Below are 12,283 nucleotides of genomic sequence, written 5' to 3' on the forward strand. Positions count from 1 at the left end.
GTCTCCAGCAAGCTCGATATGCGACTGATGGACTCCATGACCGCGACTTGCGCGTAGGAGAGCGCTTCGGTCCGCGCTTCGTCTCTGCCCACGAACGGGATGTCGACTATGCAGAGCCAGGCAAGGGAGGAAGCAGGTTCTGGGCCTGGTGGTCGTGATCAAAAGTCCTGGCGTGCATGCACTTGGAGTTCTGATGGATGGACAACGTAAGTAGTGGGGGTGGTCAGGGTGCGGGTACTACTGCTGATTGGCGTCGGGGCTGTCGAGGTTGCGCTCCCCAAGGCCTACCTTCCGCCCCGAATCAGTACACCGATGACAGACGGCACCAGCACACATGACAGCCGAGAAACTTTCCACAAGTAATCCGTCTGTCATGTCGCCAGCACCCACCGTGCTCTACCCGTTGACCCTTCCGGGCCTGCTTCACTACCTTCTCACTACACAGTCCGACACATGTCCAACGCTGCTGATCGTATGCTCGAGCCGAGACGTATTCATCCAGGACCTTGCAAGCTCACTGCAGAATCACGACCGTCATGTCACGCATAGTCTAGAGCAGCTGGTCGCGCCCACTCTTCACAACTTACTCACGACACGGCATGTCAAACTCGCCTTCTGCGCGTCTGTGCAAGCCTTGTTAGCCTACTTGACTGCATGTGGTCGGTCTGGAACTAATCTCGCCGACGAAGCCGACGAAAGGGAAAGGGTCATTTTGGTCAATCCACTCGCTCTACATGCGCCCACGTCTTTCTTCTCAGCTCAAGGCCTGTCTAGATGCTTTGCCGCAGCGGCCGAGGTTGCGCTCAAACCCGGTGTAACGCTTCATATTGTCGAGTGTGAGGGAAAGCGCGGGCGTCCGGACGAGCACAATGATGAGGACGCAGACATGGAAAATGATCCCCCAGAGCCCTCCGCTGAAGCGCAGACCCAAGATCCATGGGAACAGGAAATCTCCATTTTGAATGTGTCAGCCCGCAGATTCGGATCTGGCAGCGGCGAGCGAGCTTGGGCAGGTCGCACCACCAGGGCCAAGTGGATAGCAGCAAGGTGGTTTCTCTTCCACAGCCTGGAGAATCAACAACTACACGCAGACCAAGGGTGAACAATAACGTGCTCTAGTGATCATAAGTAAAAGGATCCTGCAGTTTTGATTCGCCGTGTATGCGCCATCAAGCCGGACTGATTGAGTCCATCTACATGGCCGTCGCTTCGTTATTTCGTGTGAGCCTAAGCTGCCCTGGATATCCATCGCTTCCAATCGAAAGAAAATGACACGTTCCGCCACATTGCTACATAACTCCCCCTATTAGCCAAGCTTATGCAACCCCGTTTACCAGTCTTTCTTGATGTCGAAAGACCAGGTGAACTGCAGATGGGTCTGCTTGTCATCGTCGACGAACTTGGAGACGGCGGTGTAGTGGCCACGGCCGAGCATACCGGAGGGAGCGGTTTCGGGTTCGACTGGGACGCGTGTCAGTAGATTGTGCAAGACGTTGTCGGGCTGTACCTACACTTCTTCTCGTAGTATGGCTTCTCCTCTGTGTTGGGACCGTATGAGCCCTATTACAACTGTTAGCTCGTATCCCGATGCCCTGGTGTAGCGGGTGTGCCTACCATCATCTCCTGTAGCTTCTCGCTGACACCCATGCGTGAGACCTTTTGGAGGTACTTCAGACCGGACAGAATGTCGTGTTGGACCTTGAACTGTGCCTTCATGCGGAACCGAGCACCCTCCTTGATGGCGAATGGCTTCTCCTTGAGAGCTTCGACAGCGCCAGGTGCGCGCAGGTCGATAACGATATCATCACGGCCTTCGACCTCGAGAGCGAGGGAGAGGATGATACACCGGCGGGGGTCGTTGGGGTCGGAGATGTCCTTGCCTTGTCCAAGACCAAGGGACTTCTTCCACTTCTGGAGAGACTCGTCGTTCTGGTCTGTAGCAGGGCGGGTTAGCTATAGATACAGGCGATTAGCTCCTCGGGGAAACTGTGGAACCTACCCAGCTGCTGGTACTCGTCAATCGTCTTCTTCTCGCCAACCTTGAAGCCCTCGGTCTGCTCGGCGTGTAGGTCGTCTGCGTGGTCGGCCATGGCTGATGTAAGTGGTTTATTGGGAGTGCAAGCTTGGGGAATTGGTGTAAGTCAGCAAAAGAAATGTTGTGGAGAAGTTAAAGGGTCAATGGTAGCAGTGAGGGGCGCGGCCTCGTGTTGAGCCTCGCGGTTAGCGGGGCACATTCACCGCTCCAGCAAGTCGAGCTCCTCATTGGCTACGTTCCTGGTTGCCGCAGTGCTGTGGACCCTTTGATATGCCGCAGGCTGTCCAGACTCCTGCTGCAACACAACTACCTCTACCATGGTCCTGTTCCCAGACAAAGAAGCGCCCTGAGGTGTGAACTGTCTCATGGTCGAGCATAGACCAAACCCCGCTTGTTCTTTTTTTGAATCGGCCAACTACGTTTGCAGGTTCGTGTGGAATGCGACCAAGGATTGGAGCTTCTGCCAGACCGACACGCCTTGTCAGTGAGCTTCGTGACGTGGTTAGCGCTATGCGTGGTAGCGTATGCATCCCGTCTCGGAGATATAAGCTTAAAGTGATAGTGCCAGGTGATGCCCGGGCAAGAGAACAGCTTGGAACAGACGAGCTTCTTTGTGTGTAGCTTCGCAGCGCCGGTTTCGATGATTCCCCAAGGGCGCCTGCGGAATTATACTCCCCGAGGTTTGACCAGACGATCACGGGACCCGGTCTCTATTCTGCGGCAACGAGTGCCCCTTTAACGCCATATCAATTGAGTTTGCGCCGCATGAGTGGGATTGTCTGCTTGCGTTGTTTGAAAGTGAAAATGTGCTGCTGCTCAGGAGAAACGCGCTGCAAAGTCACGAGAAAGTGCCAAAACGCGTGACTTTTTTACACTTTCCTAATCGAGCGCGCGGAGAGACCAGACGACGCTTCATCGGGCCTGCGATGCCATGACAATATGGGCAGAGCCAATCGGCAAGCAACACAAGCATGGCAAATACACTAGAAAGGGTGTCGCGAAACTTTTTGCGTTCGCGCAGACACGTCCGGGGTGGCTGGGCGTCATCTTCCTGGGAGCGCTAGTGCACAGGGATAGTACACCCGTCGCTCCTTCCTGTCCCCGTCGCATCGCAGCATCTTTCATCACGTCGATCGCGCGCTTTCACTCCCTCTCGCCACGTCGCCGTTCCCTCACGAATCGACGCTCAGCTGCTTTCACCCGTCGCGCGACCCGGTCCGCCAGTACATTGCTACTGACGATTGCGCGCGTCATACGTAGTCCAAATCCGCTCCGAAACTTCACGCAACCGCCTTTGCGCTGCGCGCTTCACATATCGCCAAAACGCGTTCTATTTCTACGCGCACATCAGATCAAACTTTAATACATACCCGCAACATCACCACCATGGTGTCTCATCGCAACCTGCCCGAGAGGAAGAATCCTCTCCTCGAGCCCACCGATGCCACGGCTGGTATGTACACGTTGCATCGCGTTATTTCAACTAGCCATCTAACAGTTGTGCGCAGTCGAGATTCTCATCGAGAGACGTCGACTAGGACAGACAAACCTCGGTGTAAAGCCCGGCGTCAGTGGCCTTACCAATGCGACCAAGCCGGAGAACATGGGCACGTTCGACTACGCGCATTTGAGGGTTCCATTGCCAAAGGACCTGACAGGATCCGGCATCTTTACATTGAACAAGACCTCGGCCTTCCCCGAATCTTACTTCCTGATGGTACGCGATGAAAATAAGCCATGGCAGCTGGCGCAGACATCCGACTAACGCGACAAACAGCGACGCAGCAGCGACGGCTATATCAGTGCCACAGGCATGTTCAAGGCTGCGTTCCCTTGGGCCTCCCTCGCAGAAGAGGAAATGGAGCGCAAGTACCAAAAGACGTTCTCTTCCGCGGGCGCCGAAGAGGTCGCCGGAAGCGTGTGGATTGCGCCTGAGGAGGGTGAGTGACTTACTTTTACCTTTACCCAGAACTTCGCGCTAACAGAAATGTCATATAGCTCTCGCACTGTCTGACGAATACTCTATGCGTCATTGGATTGAGGCGCTTTTGGACCCCGCGCCGATCGAGAAAGGCAACAAGGATAAATCAAACACCCACATTCAGATGCCTCCCAAATTCGACGTCGCGAACGCCACACCTGCGACTCTCCCCGCACCTGGTCTTCGCACAACGCGCGCGCGCTCGGCTCGATCTGTATCACCTAGCAGAGGCGCAGCAACCCCCAGCCGAAAGTTTGCGACCCCACGCAAGTCACGATCCACAAGAAGTGCGATGAAGCCCGAACTCACCAAGGCTGACGAGGTCGTTACTCCATCGAGTGCTCTGCAAACTATCATTGCCAACGGCGCGACACCTTCCGAGTCAGTCGCATCATCTGTCGATGGCGAGGTCAAGGAGAAAGAGGTGGCGATCGAGAAGACAGAGCCAGATGTCAAAGAGGGCACCGTTCACATTGAAGTCGAGCAGATTGTTGAGACTAACGGCGACACCGAGAAGACGAGCACTAATGTCACTGTCGATGTCCCACACAGCCACGCCGCACTTCCTGAGCCAGAAGACCCTACCGCTATGATTGAAGAGGCCAAGCGAATGGTCGCAGAAGCACAAAGGCTAGACGGCGCATCGTCATCGCAGGTCGTCAAGTCGACAAAGCGTGGAATTGAAGATGTCTTGGACGTTGAAGATCTCGCCGAGGAGCGCTTGAGCAAACTTGCAAAGGTTGCATACACCACTGAGCAGAAGATGACCAAGGAGAAGGTTACACGGAGAGCGCTGGTTGGCGTAGGTGTCATGGCAATTATCGGGTAAGTCTTCACTAAACAGACTCCATATTGGGCACAAAACTAATGAAATACAGCACTGCCTTCCAATACTTTGTATAAGCCGATCATTACGCTGTGCTATTTCTTTCTTACACCATACGGTCTCGCGCATGTTTTGGGTATTTGGAGGCTCTCCCTCGCGCGATTGAGTTCCATGTGCTTTACTTCACTTCGATTTGTTCGCAGATACCAACACCCAAATTTTTCTGATCTTTTATACAGGCGTCCGGGAGGCTTGTACGCTATTGCATGAAGGACATTGGTGGCTGGCTCCCTTTGGAAGGAAAGGAACTTGTTCTGAGGTGGGAGCGGCAACACTCGTTCTGTGTTCAAATGGAGAAAAGGTTGTCCGGGTGGTCAACAGTAGAGCATTTTAATCTGATATCCCCCAATTCTCATTGTTGTTAATCATACTATCGATCCAGTGATGTCAGAGATCATCTTGCGTATGCAGTGATGACATTTACAATCCTCTAGCATTAGCCAGTTCTCCAACCTTCCTAACTGCCTCTTCAAAGTCGTCAAATGCATGAATGGGCAGTTTAGCTTCTTCCAGTACCTTTTGTCCTTTCTCTTCACTTGTTCCCCTCAATCTAACGACGACTGGTTTCTCTACTCCAATCTCCTTGAAAGCCATTATGATTCCCTCGGCGATCATATCGCACAACGTCAGTCCTCCAAAGATGTTTACAAAGACGACGGAAACGCGGGGATCAGATAGAATGAGCTTAAACGAGGTCTTGATAGTGGCGGATGTCGCCTTACCACCCGTGTCGAGGAAGTTGGCAGCAGAAGTCGAGTAAGGTGGTTGAGACAGACGCAGAGAAAGCGTATCAACCGTGTTCAACGCGAGTCCAGCACCGTTGACCAGAGTACCTATTAGATTTCGCGGTCCTTCCTCAGAAGTAGAGGACGGTGGCGTTTGAGTCCATGCCTGAGTAGTGCCAGCAGGAAATTCAGGAGAGCCTAAAGGTATATAAACGATACCCGCTTCTTCTGCTTCTCGATCTGTAGCGGAAATAGAGGCTTGGTCGCGTAGAGTGTGAAGATCAGCTTGTCGTTTTCCTGATTTGAACGCTGCGTCGTCGAAGAACAGGTGTGGTTCGTAAACAAGCATCTCGTCGCTCTCTACAGACAGAGCGAGCTTGACATGCGTGTCTATGGCTTCCTTCTCTTTGTATAACTTCCAGAGATTCTTGATCAATTCGACTGTTTGGGCTTTAGCTTTAGGTGGTGCAGCGTCGAGTTGCATGTGTGCGATTGCGGCTTGAATGGTCTCTGAACTGGGGCCTGAACGGTAGTCGAAGGGAAAGCGACGGACGCGTTGGTTGAGTGTGGAAGCATTTGCGGTGGGCGATGCGATGATTGAAGGACTGCGGGTTGAGCGATTAGGGGAGATTCCTAAGTAGTGTGTTGACGGTGAGCCCTCAGGTGGTACAGTCAAATTGATCTTGTATTCTTTGAGAAGGTTTGTAGATTGGTCTCGGGTGAGATGGAGAGAACGTCTTTGTTGAGGCACGATTGACGGTCTAGCGGAAAAGCCAGGTCGCCGTGTGAAGCTTGAAGTATGATATGAGCGGCGTTGATGAGCTGCGGATTGTTCCTGGTCGCGGTCAGTGTCTTCATACTCGGTCTCTCTCCTTCAAACATACAGTTTTCTTCACATTGCCACCGGTCTTTGCAAGAATATCCTTCATCACACCGCCAAATTTGGCAGGATGATCCACCATAGTCACACCGGCGTTTTCAAGAGCCTTGTACTTTGAAGCCGCAGTGCCTTCTCCCAGACCAACCCACGCGCCTGCATGACCCATTACCTTTCCGTGTGGCGCTTCGAATCCCCCAATCACAGCGGCAATAGGTTTCGGATTATTGACACGCCTCTTGTAGTCATTGATCCAGTCCGCCGCCTCCTCTTCTGTTGTACCGCCTAGTTCGCCGACGATGATGATAGCTTTGGTATCTTCGTCATGCTCAAAAACTTTCAAGGCATCGACAAAGTTGGTCCCAGCGATCACGTCACCTCCTACTGCGATGCATAGACTCTGACCAACACCAGCTCGCGTTAGAGATCCTACCGTCTCGTATGAGAGCGTGCCAGATTTTGCTACAATGCCGATGTGCCCAGGAGAGAACGTTGGGAGTGGTTGGAACCCGATCCTGCATTTCCCAATAGCAGAGATGATACCAGGGGCATTGGCACCCACGAGTCGCGACTTGGACTGCGACTGCAGCATCGAATGTATCCTCATCATATCATGCAATGGAATGTGTTCCGCAACTGCAACGATGAGTGGCACCTCGGCTTCAATGGCCTCTTCAATTGCAGCTGTCGCCTGATGAGCTGCCACATAGATTCCCGTGGCATCTGGCTTCAATTGTTCCATGGCGGCCCTCACAGACGGCAATACAGGCAGCCCAAGATGCTCTCCTGAGCCGTTGGGTTTCACACCGCCAACCACATTGGTCCCCCATTCTATCGACTCTCTTGCATTCGCAGTGGCTTGTTTTCCGGTAAATCCTTGGAATATCACGCGTGTGTGCGAACCGATTTTGAGATTTTGAATGGTGTCATCGTAGTTGTTGCGTCGACAGGAGACCGAGAAGGTGGCACAAGGTGTCCTTTGGCAGGGCTTTTGCGCCGTGCGGACGTTATTGCGCAAGATACGCACTTGCTGTGAAAGCATATCGGATAGAACGAGCTTTTAGATCAACGTCATAGACTGTTTCGGTACTTGGAACGAACCGTCAAAACCACCACAACCGGGTCTCAATCGTAGAAAAGAAAGACGATAATGAAGCACGCTCTTGCTTTGTCCGCTCAAGTTGAGTCCTGTATCTAGACATCTGGTACCTCAGATGAGCTCAGAGGTAACTAACCGACGTGCATTGCGGCTACATGCGAGTAGCCGAATGGACCCCTCATACATCCGAACCTCGGGCGACATCGGAATTCTTAAACAACTGTCTGCGCGCCCTGCAGACTGCGGGTTCATGGTGTTTTTCTGTGATTCACGACCGATGGTCGGCAGGCATCTACCGAAGCTGACAAGCTCAGCTGGTTTGGAAGGACAGTTTCTGGTGTAGCTTAGACATAGCAGAGGAGCAACATGCCACAGGCTAATCATAGTGTAGCCGACACTCAAGTTCTCGCCAGACGTTGATATGATTTCCTCTTCGCATTCACAGTCGAAATTTCATGTGCAACTATACGCAGACCTCGGCCATTTTCATGTGTGTTGCACGCCCAGCGGAAAGTGCCTTGCATGCTTACCCCAGATCCCCCGGGGCCGCGGATGTGGGTCGCGTGACGTTGTTGGCGTCGGCTCGCGTGGCTTTTTACACATCACCCGCCAGGTCAAACAAGACAATTGACCGCCCGCGCGACCACGTCCACCGCCTCCTACTCGTCCACGCGCTCCGCTAACGTTGGCACGCGACTCATCGTCATCATCGTGATCGAAAACCATGGCCGATGAGAAGGATGGCTGCGGAAGTTGAAAGCATGGATACCTGAAAGTCCGGGGGGCCATGGGTGGCTCTTGAGCCTCTTTGATCCACTACTAACCCCTAGGCTTCACGAGGTCTTTTGCTTTGCTTCTTCCTCTGCTCTCTGCTTCATCCTGCGCTAGTTATGAGCTGCTAATTATACTACACTACACTTCTTTCAGTGTCCTAGTCCATCGGCCCTATTCAGTCATGCTACCTCACGTACTTCTCCTCGCAGGCTTCCTCCACCGTAGCCATGCCTTCTCGATACCACACGTTCCTCGCCTCGGCGATTTTGTTGGCGCCAGTTACACCCAGGCACTGCAGCAGCCGTTACAAGATTCACTCGATGCGTGGATCGAGAAGGAAGGACGTATAGCACTAGACAAACTCCTGGCAAACATCGCACCTGGCGGTAGTAATGTCCAAGGGAAGGGTGTAGCGGATGGCACGGTCATTGCGAGTCCGAGTCAAGAGAGTCCAGATTACTGGTTCCAATGTGAGCTTCGCGAACCTGTGCTTGCTACCAATCAATCACTAACGTGCATCTAACAGGGGTTCGCGATGCTGCCATAACTATGAACACCCTCGTAGACGTCTATGCCGACGGCCCATCCTCTTCTCGCGGTTCCGCGTTGTCTTCTATCCTCGGCGCATATACATCTCTCTCGAGCGACATTCAGCACACCTCGAACCCTTCAGGCACATTTGACGATCTCTCTGGATTGGGTGAACCTAAGTTCCACGTCGATGGCACACCTTTTACTGGCTCCTGGGGACGGCCTCAGCGTGACGGCCCAGCGCTACGGGCCTTGACGCTTATGCACTATCTGCGTGAATACAATGCCTCACACCCCTCACTCTGGAGTTCAGAGTCATCTGAGGATTTCTTCGGACCATACTACACTGCAGAGATGCCGCCGCGTAGCGTCATCAAAGCCGACTTGGAATACGTCAGTCACTTCTGGAACCAGTCAAGTTTCGATCTTTGGGAGGAAGTCGAGGGCCTGCACTTCTTTAACCTAATGGTCAGCGCAAGAAGTTTGAAGGAAGGTAGCGATCTTGCAAGAACATTTGGAGATATAGGTGCAGCGCAATGGTACAAAGAGCAGGCTGATCACATCGAGAGTTTCCTCGGCAAGTTTTGGGATGCTCAGAAAAGCCACCTTGTGGAGACGTTGTCGAGCAAAAGGAGTGGACTGGATTGCGCATTGCTCCTTGGCTCTCTTCATGCTCTGCCTGCAGATGATTTTGAAGGCGACTCTGCATACCCACCTTGGTCTGATGAGATTCTCGTTTCGCTTCTTGCTCTTGCCCGTGACCAACGCGATCGGTTCCCCATCAACAGCAATCCATCGGACGAGGACCAGGATGACATGGAAGAAAACTCATTCGAAGGAACCGGTATCGGGCGTTATCCCGAAGATGTATATGACGGATATGGCACCTCTAACCGCGGCGGTAACCCTTGGTTTCTGTGCACATCGTCGGCTGCCGAGATTCTTTACCGTACAGCATCACATCTCTCGGTTGCTGGCAATTTGACCATCTCTGGCACCGGTCTGCCTTTCTTTGAGGCCCTCCTTGCAACATCATCTCTTGACGTTGATGTTGGCACATTCGGCCCGTCTGATGCACTCTTTCATTCCGTTATTGAGCGATTGCACACCACGGGCGATCAGTTTCTCGAGGTCATCAAGACGCACGTTGATGCTGAGGGTAGCATGAGTGAGCAGTTCGATCGTGTGACTGGTTATATGAGGGGCGCTGAGGACCTGACATGGAGCTATGGAGCATTCCTGCAGGCCGCCAGAGCGAGGAAAGTATTCATGGGCCTTTGAAAGATGCTGCAGTCAGGACGACGCAACCATGAAGCGAGAGATGAGTTATGAATTATGACTGATATACGACCTTTGAACAGCGTGGAGTTTTTCCGGTCCGACCATGAACATGAAGATTAGATACCCTCGTTATACTACAATGACATTCTTCCTACTAAATATCATGTATGTTGCGATATAGACGTGTGAAGACGGACAAGCACTTCAGCCAGCAAAGTAAAGATAACTCAAGGATCAGTATTAATAATTTATTCTCTAACCAGAGAGCTGCAAGGACACATCCTATGTACTAGGGAGGCGTATCCGGTTTAGTCCAGAGGCCAGTACTCATGGATGTTATGCTGTGTCTTCCATCCTGCTTAACATTAGTATATGAAAGCAACTTCATATGCCACAAGAACTTACTCATGAACCAACAACAGAGCGGGAAGAACAGTGTATTTACAGCACCCCAGGCGATTAGAATACCAAAGTCCAGACCTATTCTTGAATGTAAATCGAACAATATCGACCGACTCCCTTCGACAACTACAATGAAATGTTAGCAGCTGACATCGCTGACATGTCGTGAGTGGTATTGCTTACTCGAATGTAGAGGCCAAGCATATCCCCATCGGTAAAATCCAGGCGCAATCTCAATGTCGTAGAAAGAAGTGGACACGTTGCTGATGACCCAGAAGATCAAGAACAGTCCCATCCACGGCATACCCACTACCATTGCCACATTCTCACACGCCAATCCCAGCGCAATCATGCCAAAGAAGTTGAGCATCCAGTATACCACAAAGGTTCCACTTCCATAAGCGACTGGGTTACCCTCCATCATGTTTGTGACTTGTGTTTCGCTGGTGATGGAATTTGTGTGCCAGAAGTTGATCTGGAAAGCCATCGAGACGAACGAGTAGGCAAGGGAGAGCATAAAGTAGGCGGATATCGTAGCGCACCAGCGCCAGATGATGAGGTGGGGAAACTTGAGCGGTGGGTGGTTTTCGGGCTTGAGGTATTGCATGTGAATGGGCATATAGAAGGAGAAGCTAAAGAACGATATAATGATAAGATCTATAATCGGGATTAGCCAATTTATGGGTGGAGAGTACGGGCAAACTTACAAATGAGTCCGATGGATACGGCAGGGATACCAGTGTACGGATAGAAAGGCCGCAGGTTGAACTCGGAGAAGCCAATCGCTGGATTGATGGCTTGGGGCACGTTTTGGATATTTGAAAGCACTGCTGGATCGCTCGCACGCTGCATCGCCATCTGTGCCCATTGCTGTCCGACCATACTTTGTGCCTGGGTCATGAACTGACTGATGATGGGAAACATGAAATCAAACCAGTTGGTATCATCTCTCGCATCTTGGTAGATCAACTGACACGCTCCCAGAGGATCGTAACTTGCGTTGCCGTTGGCGATAGCGGAGTACAATAGCGCGCTCGCGTTAGGATTGATGATAATAGCAGCCCAGGCATCCCAATTGTAGACTGCCTGTCGGACTTGTATCGGGTCGTTGTTGAAGTCTGAACCGGGCCGGACGCCCCATCCCAGCGTCGGCTGGCCGCTGCTCAACTGCTGTTGTACAAGTTGCGTGATAGTCGGTCCAACGAAGGGCGCGTTCCCGGTGTTGTCATAAGGCGCCGCTCCATCCATATCCACAACGTAAACCAGCAAATGGCTTAGCCTGTTCTCGACCTTGAAGAACACAGCCCAGTACAGCGATAGCACAGCCAAAATGAATGCCATCAAGAAGGCCGTCGTGATGATCCACTTTACGACAGCGCGATTTCGAACTTGTCGAAGATCGGGATGCCAGAACCCCACAGGTTGCATGTCAGACTGTTGCGATTTGTCCTTGCCATCCTCAGCTTCCTTGGGCGCTGTTTTCCCACGATTCGTTTCTGGATGTCCATTTGTGCCTTCTTCTGCGTTGATCTGGGCCGGAGGGCGAAATGCGCGTGGTAGGCGAATGCGATTAATTAGTTGCGACATGGTATATCGAAGTAAAAGGATAAGGCGCAAGTATCTCAAGGGAGATGGACCACAATTCGTCGCTTAAAAAGCTTGCTGCCCTTGGAGAATGCATGGCGGCCATTT

At 52.2% G+C, this 12,283-nt stretch overlaps 6 protein-coding genes across 6 annotated transcripts; 3 read left to right on the forward strand and 3 right to left on the reverse strand.

The window, feature by feature from the left end:
- Nucleotides 1-334: 334 nt before the first annotated feature.
- Nucleotides 335-1,102, forward strand: AA0111_g6752 (hypothetical protein; the record flags this gene model as incomplete). The annotated part of the gene is made up of 1 exon (XM_028653009.1): nt 335-1,102. The coding sequence occupies one exon, from the start codon at nt 335-337 to the stop codon at nt 1,100-1,102; it is 768 nt and encodes a 255-aa protein (XP_028505802.1).
- Nucleotides 1,103-1,330: 228 nt separating this feature from the next.
- AA0111_g6753 (hypothetical protein) lies at nt 1,331-2,090 on the reverse strand (the record flags this gene model as incomplete). The annotated part of the gene is made up of 4 exons (XM_028653010.1): nt 1,331-1,461; nt 1,512-1,560; nt 1,615-1,934; nt 2,000-2,090. The coding sequence occupies 4 exons, from the start codon at nt 2,088-2,090 to the stop codon at nt 1,331-1,333; spliced, it is 591 nt and encodes a 196-aa protein (XP_028505803.1).
- A 1,331-nt stretch (nt 2,091-3,421) lies between these two features.
- AA0111_g6754 (hypothetical protein) lies at nt 3,422-4,919 on the forward strand (the record flags this gene model as incomplete). Its single annotated transcript, XM_028653011.1, has 5 exons — nt 3,422-3,488; nt 3,544-3,752; nt 3,813-3,975; nt 4,034-4,841; nt 4,895-4,919. 5 exons carry the CDS (start codon nt 3,422-3,424, stop codon nt 4,917-4,919), a joined length of 1,272 nt encoding a protein of 423 aa, XP_028505804.1.
- Nucleotides 4,920-5,322: 403 nt separating this feature from the next.
- AA0111_g6755 (hypothetical protein) lies at nt 5,323-7,246 on the reverse strand (the record flags this gene model as incomplete). The annotated part of the gene is made up of 2 exons (XM_028653012.1): nt 5,323-6,462; nt 6,512-7,246. 2 exons carry the CDS (start codon nt 7,244-7,246, stop codon nt 5,323-5,325), a joined length of 1,875 nt encoding a protein of 624 aa, XP_028505805.1.
- Nucleotides 7,247-8,558: 1,312 nt separating this feature from the next.
- AA0111_g6756 (hypothetical protein) lies at nt 8,559-10,189 on the forward strand (the record flags this gene model as incomplete). Its single annotated transcript, XM_028653013.1, has 2 exons — nt 8,559-8,847; nt 8,904-10,189. The coding sequence occupies 2 exons, from the start codon at nt 8,559-8,561 to the stop codon at nt 10,187-10,189; spliced, it is 1,575 nt and encodes a 524-aa protein (XP_028505806.1).
- A 308-nt stretch (nt 10,190-10,497) lies between these two features.
- On the reverse strand, nt 10,498-12,178 carry AA0111_g6757 (hypothetical protein; the record flags this gene model as incomplete). The annotated part of the gene is made up of 4 exons (XM_028653014.1): nt 10,498-10,544; nt 10,595-10,717; nt 10,775-11,248; nt 11,299-12,178. The coding sequence occupies 4 exons, from the start codon at nt 12,176-12,178 to the stop codon at nt 10,498-10,500; spliced, it is 1,524 nt and encodes a 507-aa protein (XP_028505807.1).
- Between the last annotated feature and the right edge of the window lie 105 nt (nt 12,179-12,283).

This window comes from Alternaria arborescens, assembly GCF_004154835.1.
Source record: "Alternaria arborescens strain FERA 675 chromosome Unknown contig_14, whole genome shotgun sequence".
Classification (NCBI taxonomy): domain Eukaryota; kingdom Fungi; phylum Ascomycota; class Dothideomycetes; order Pleosporales; family Pleosporaceae; genus Alternaria; species Alternaria arborescens.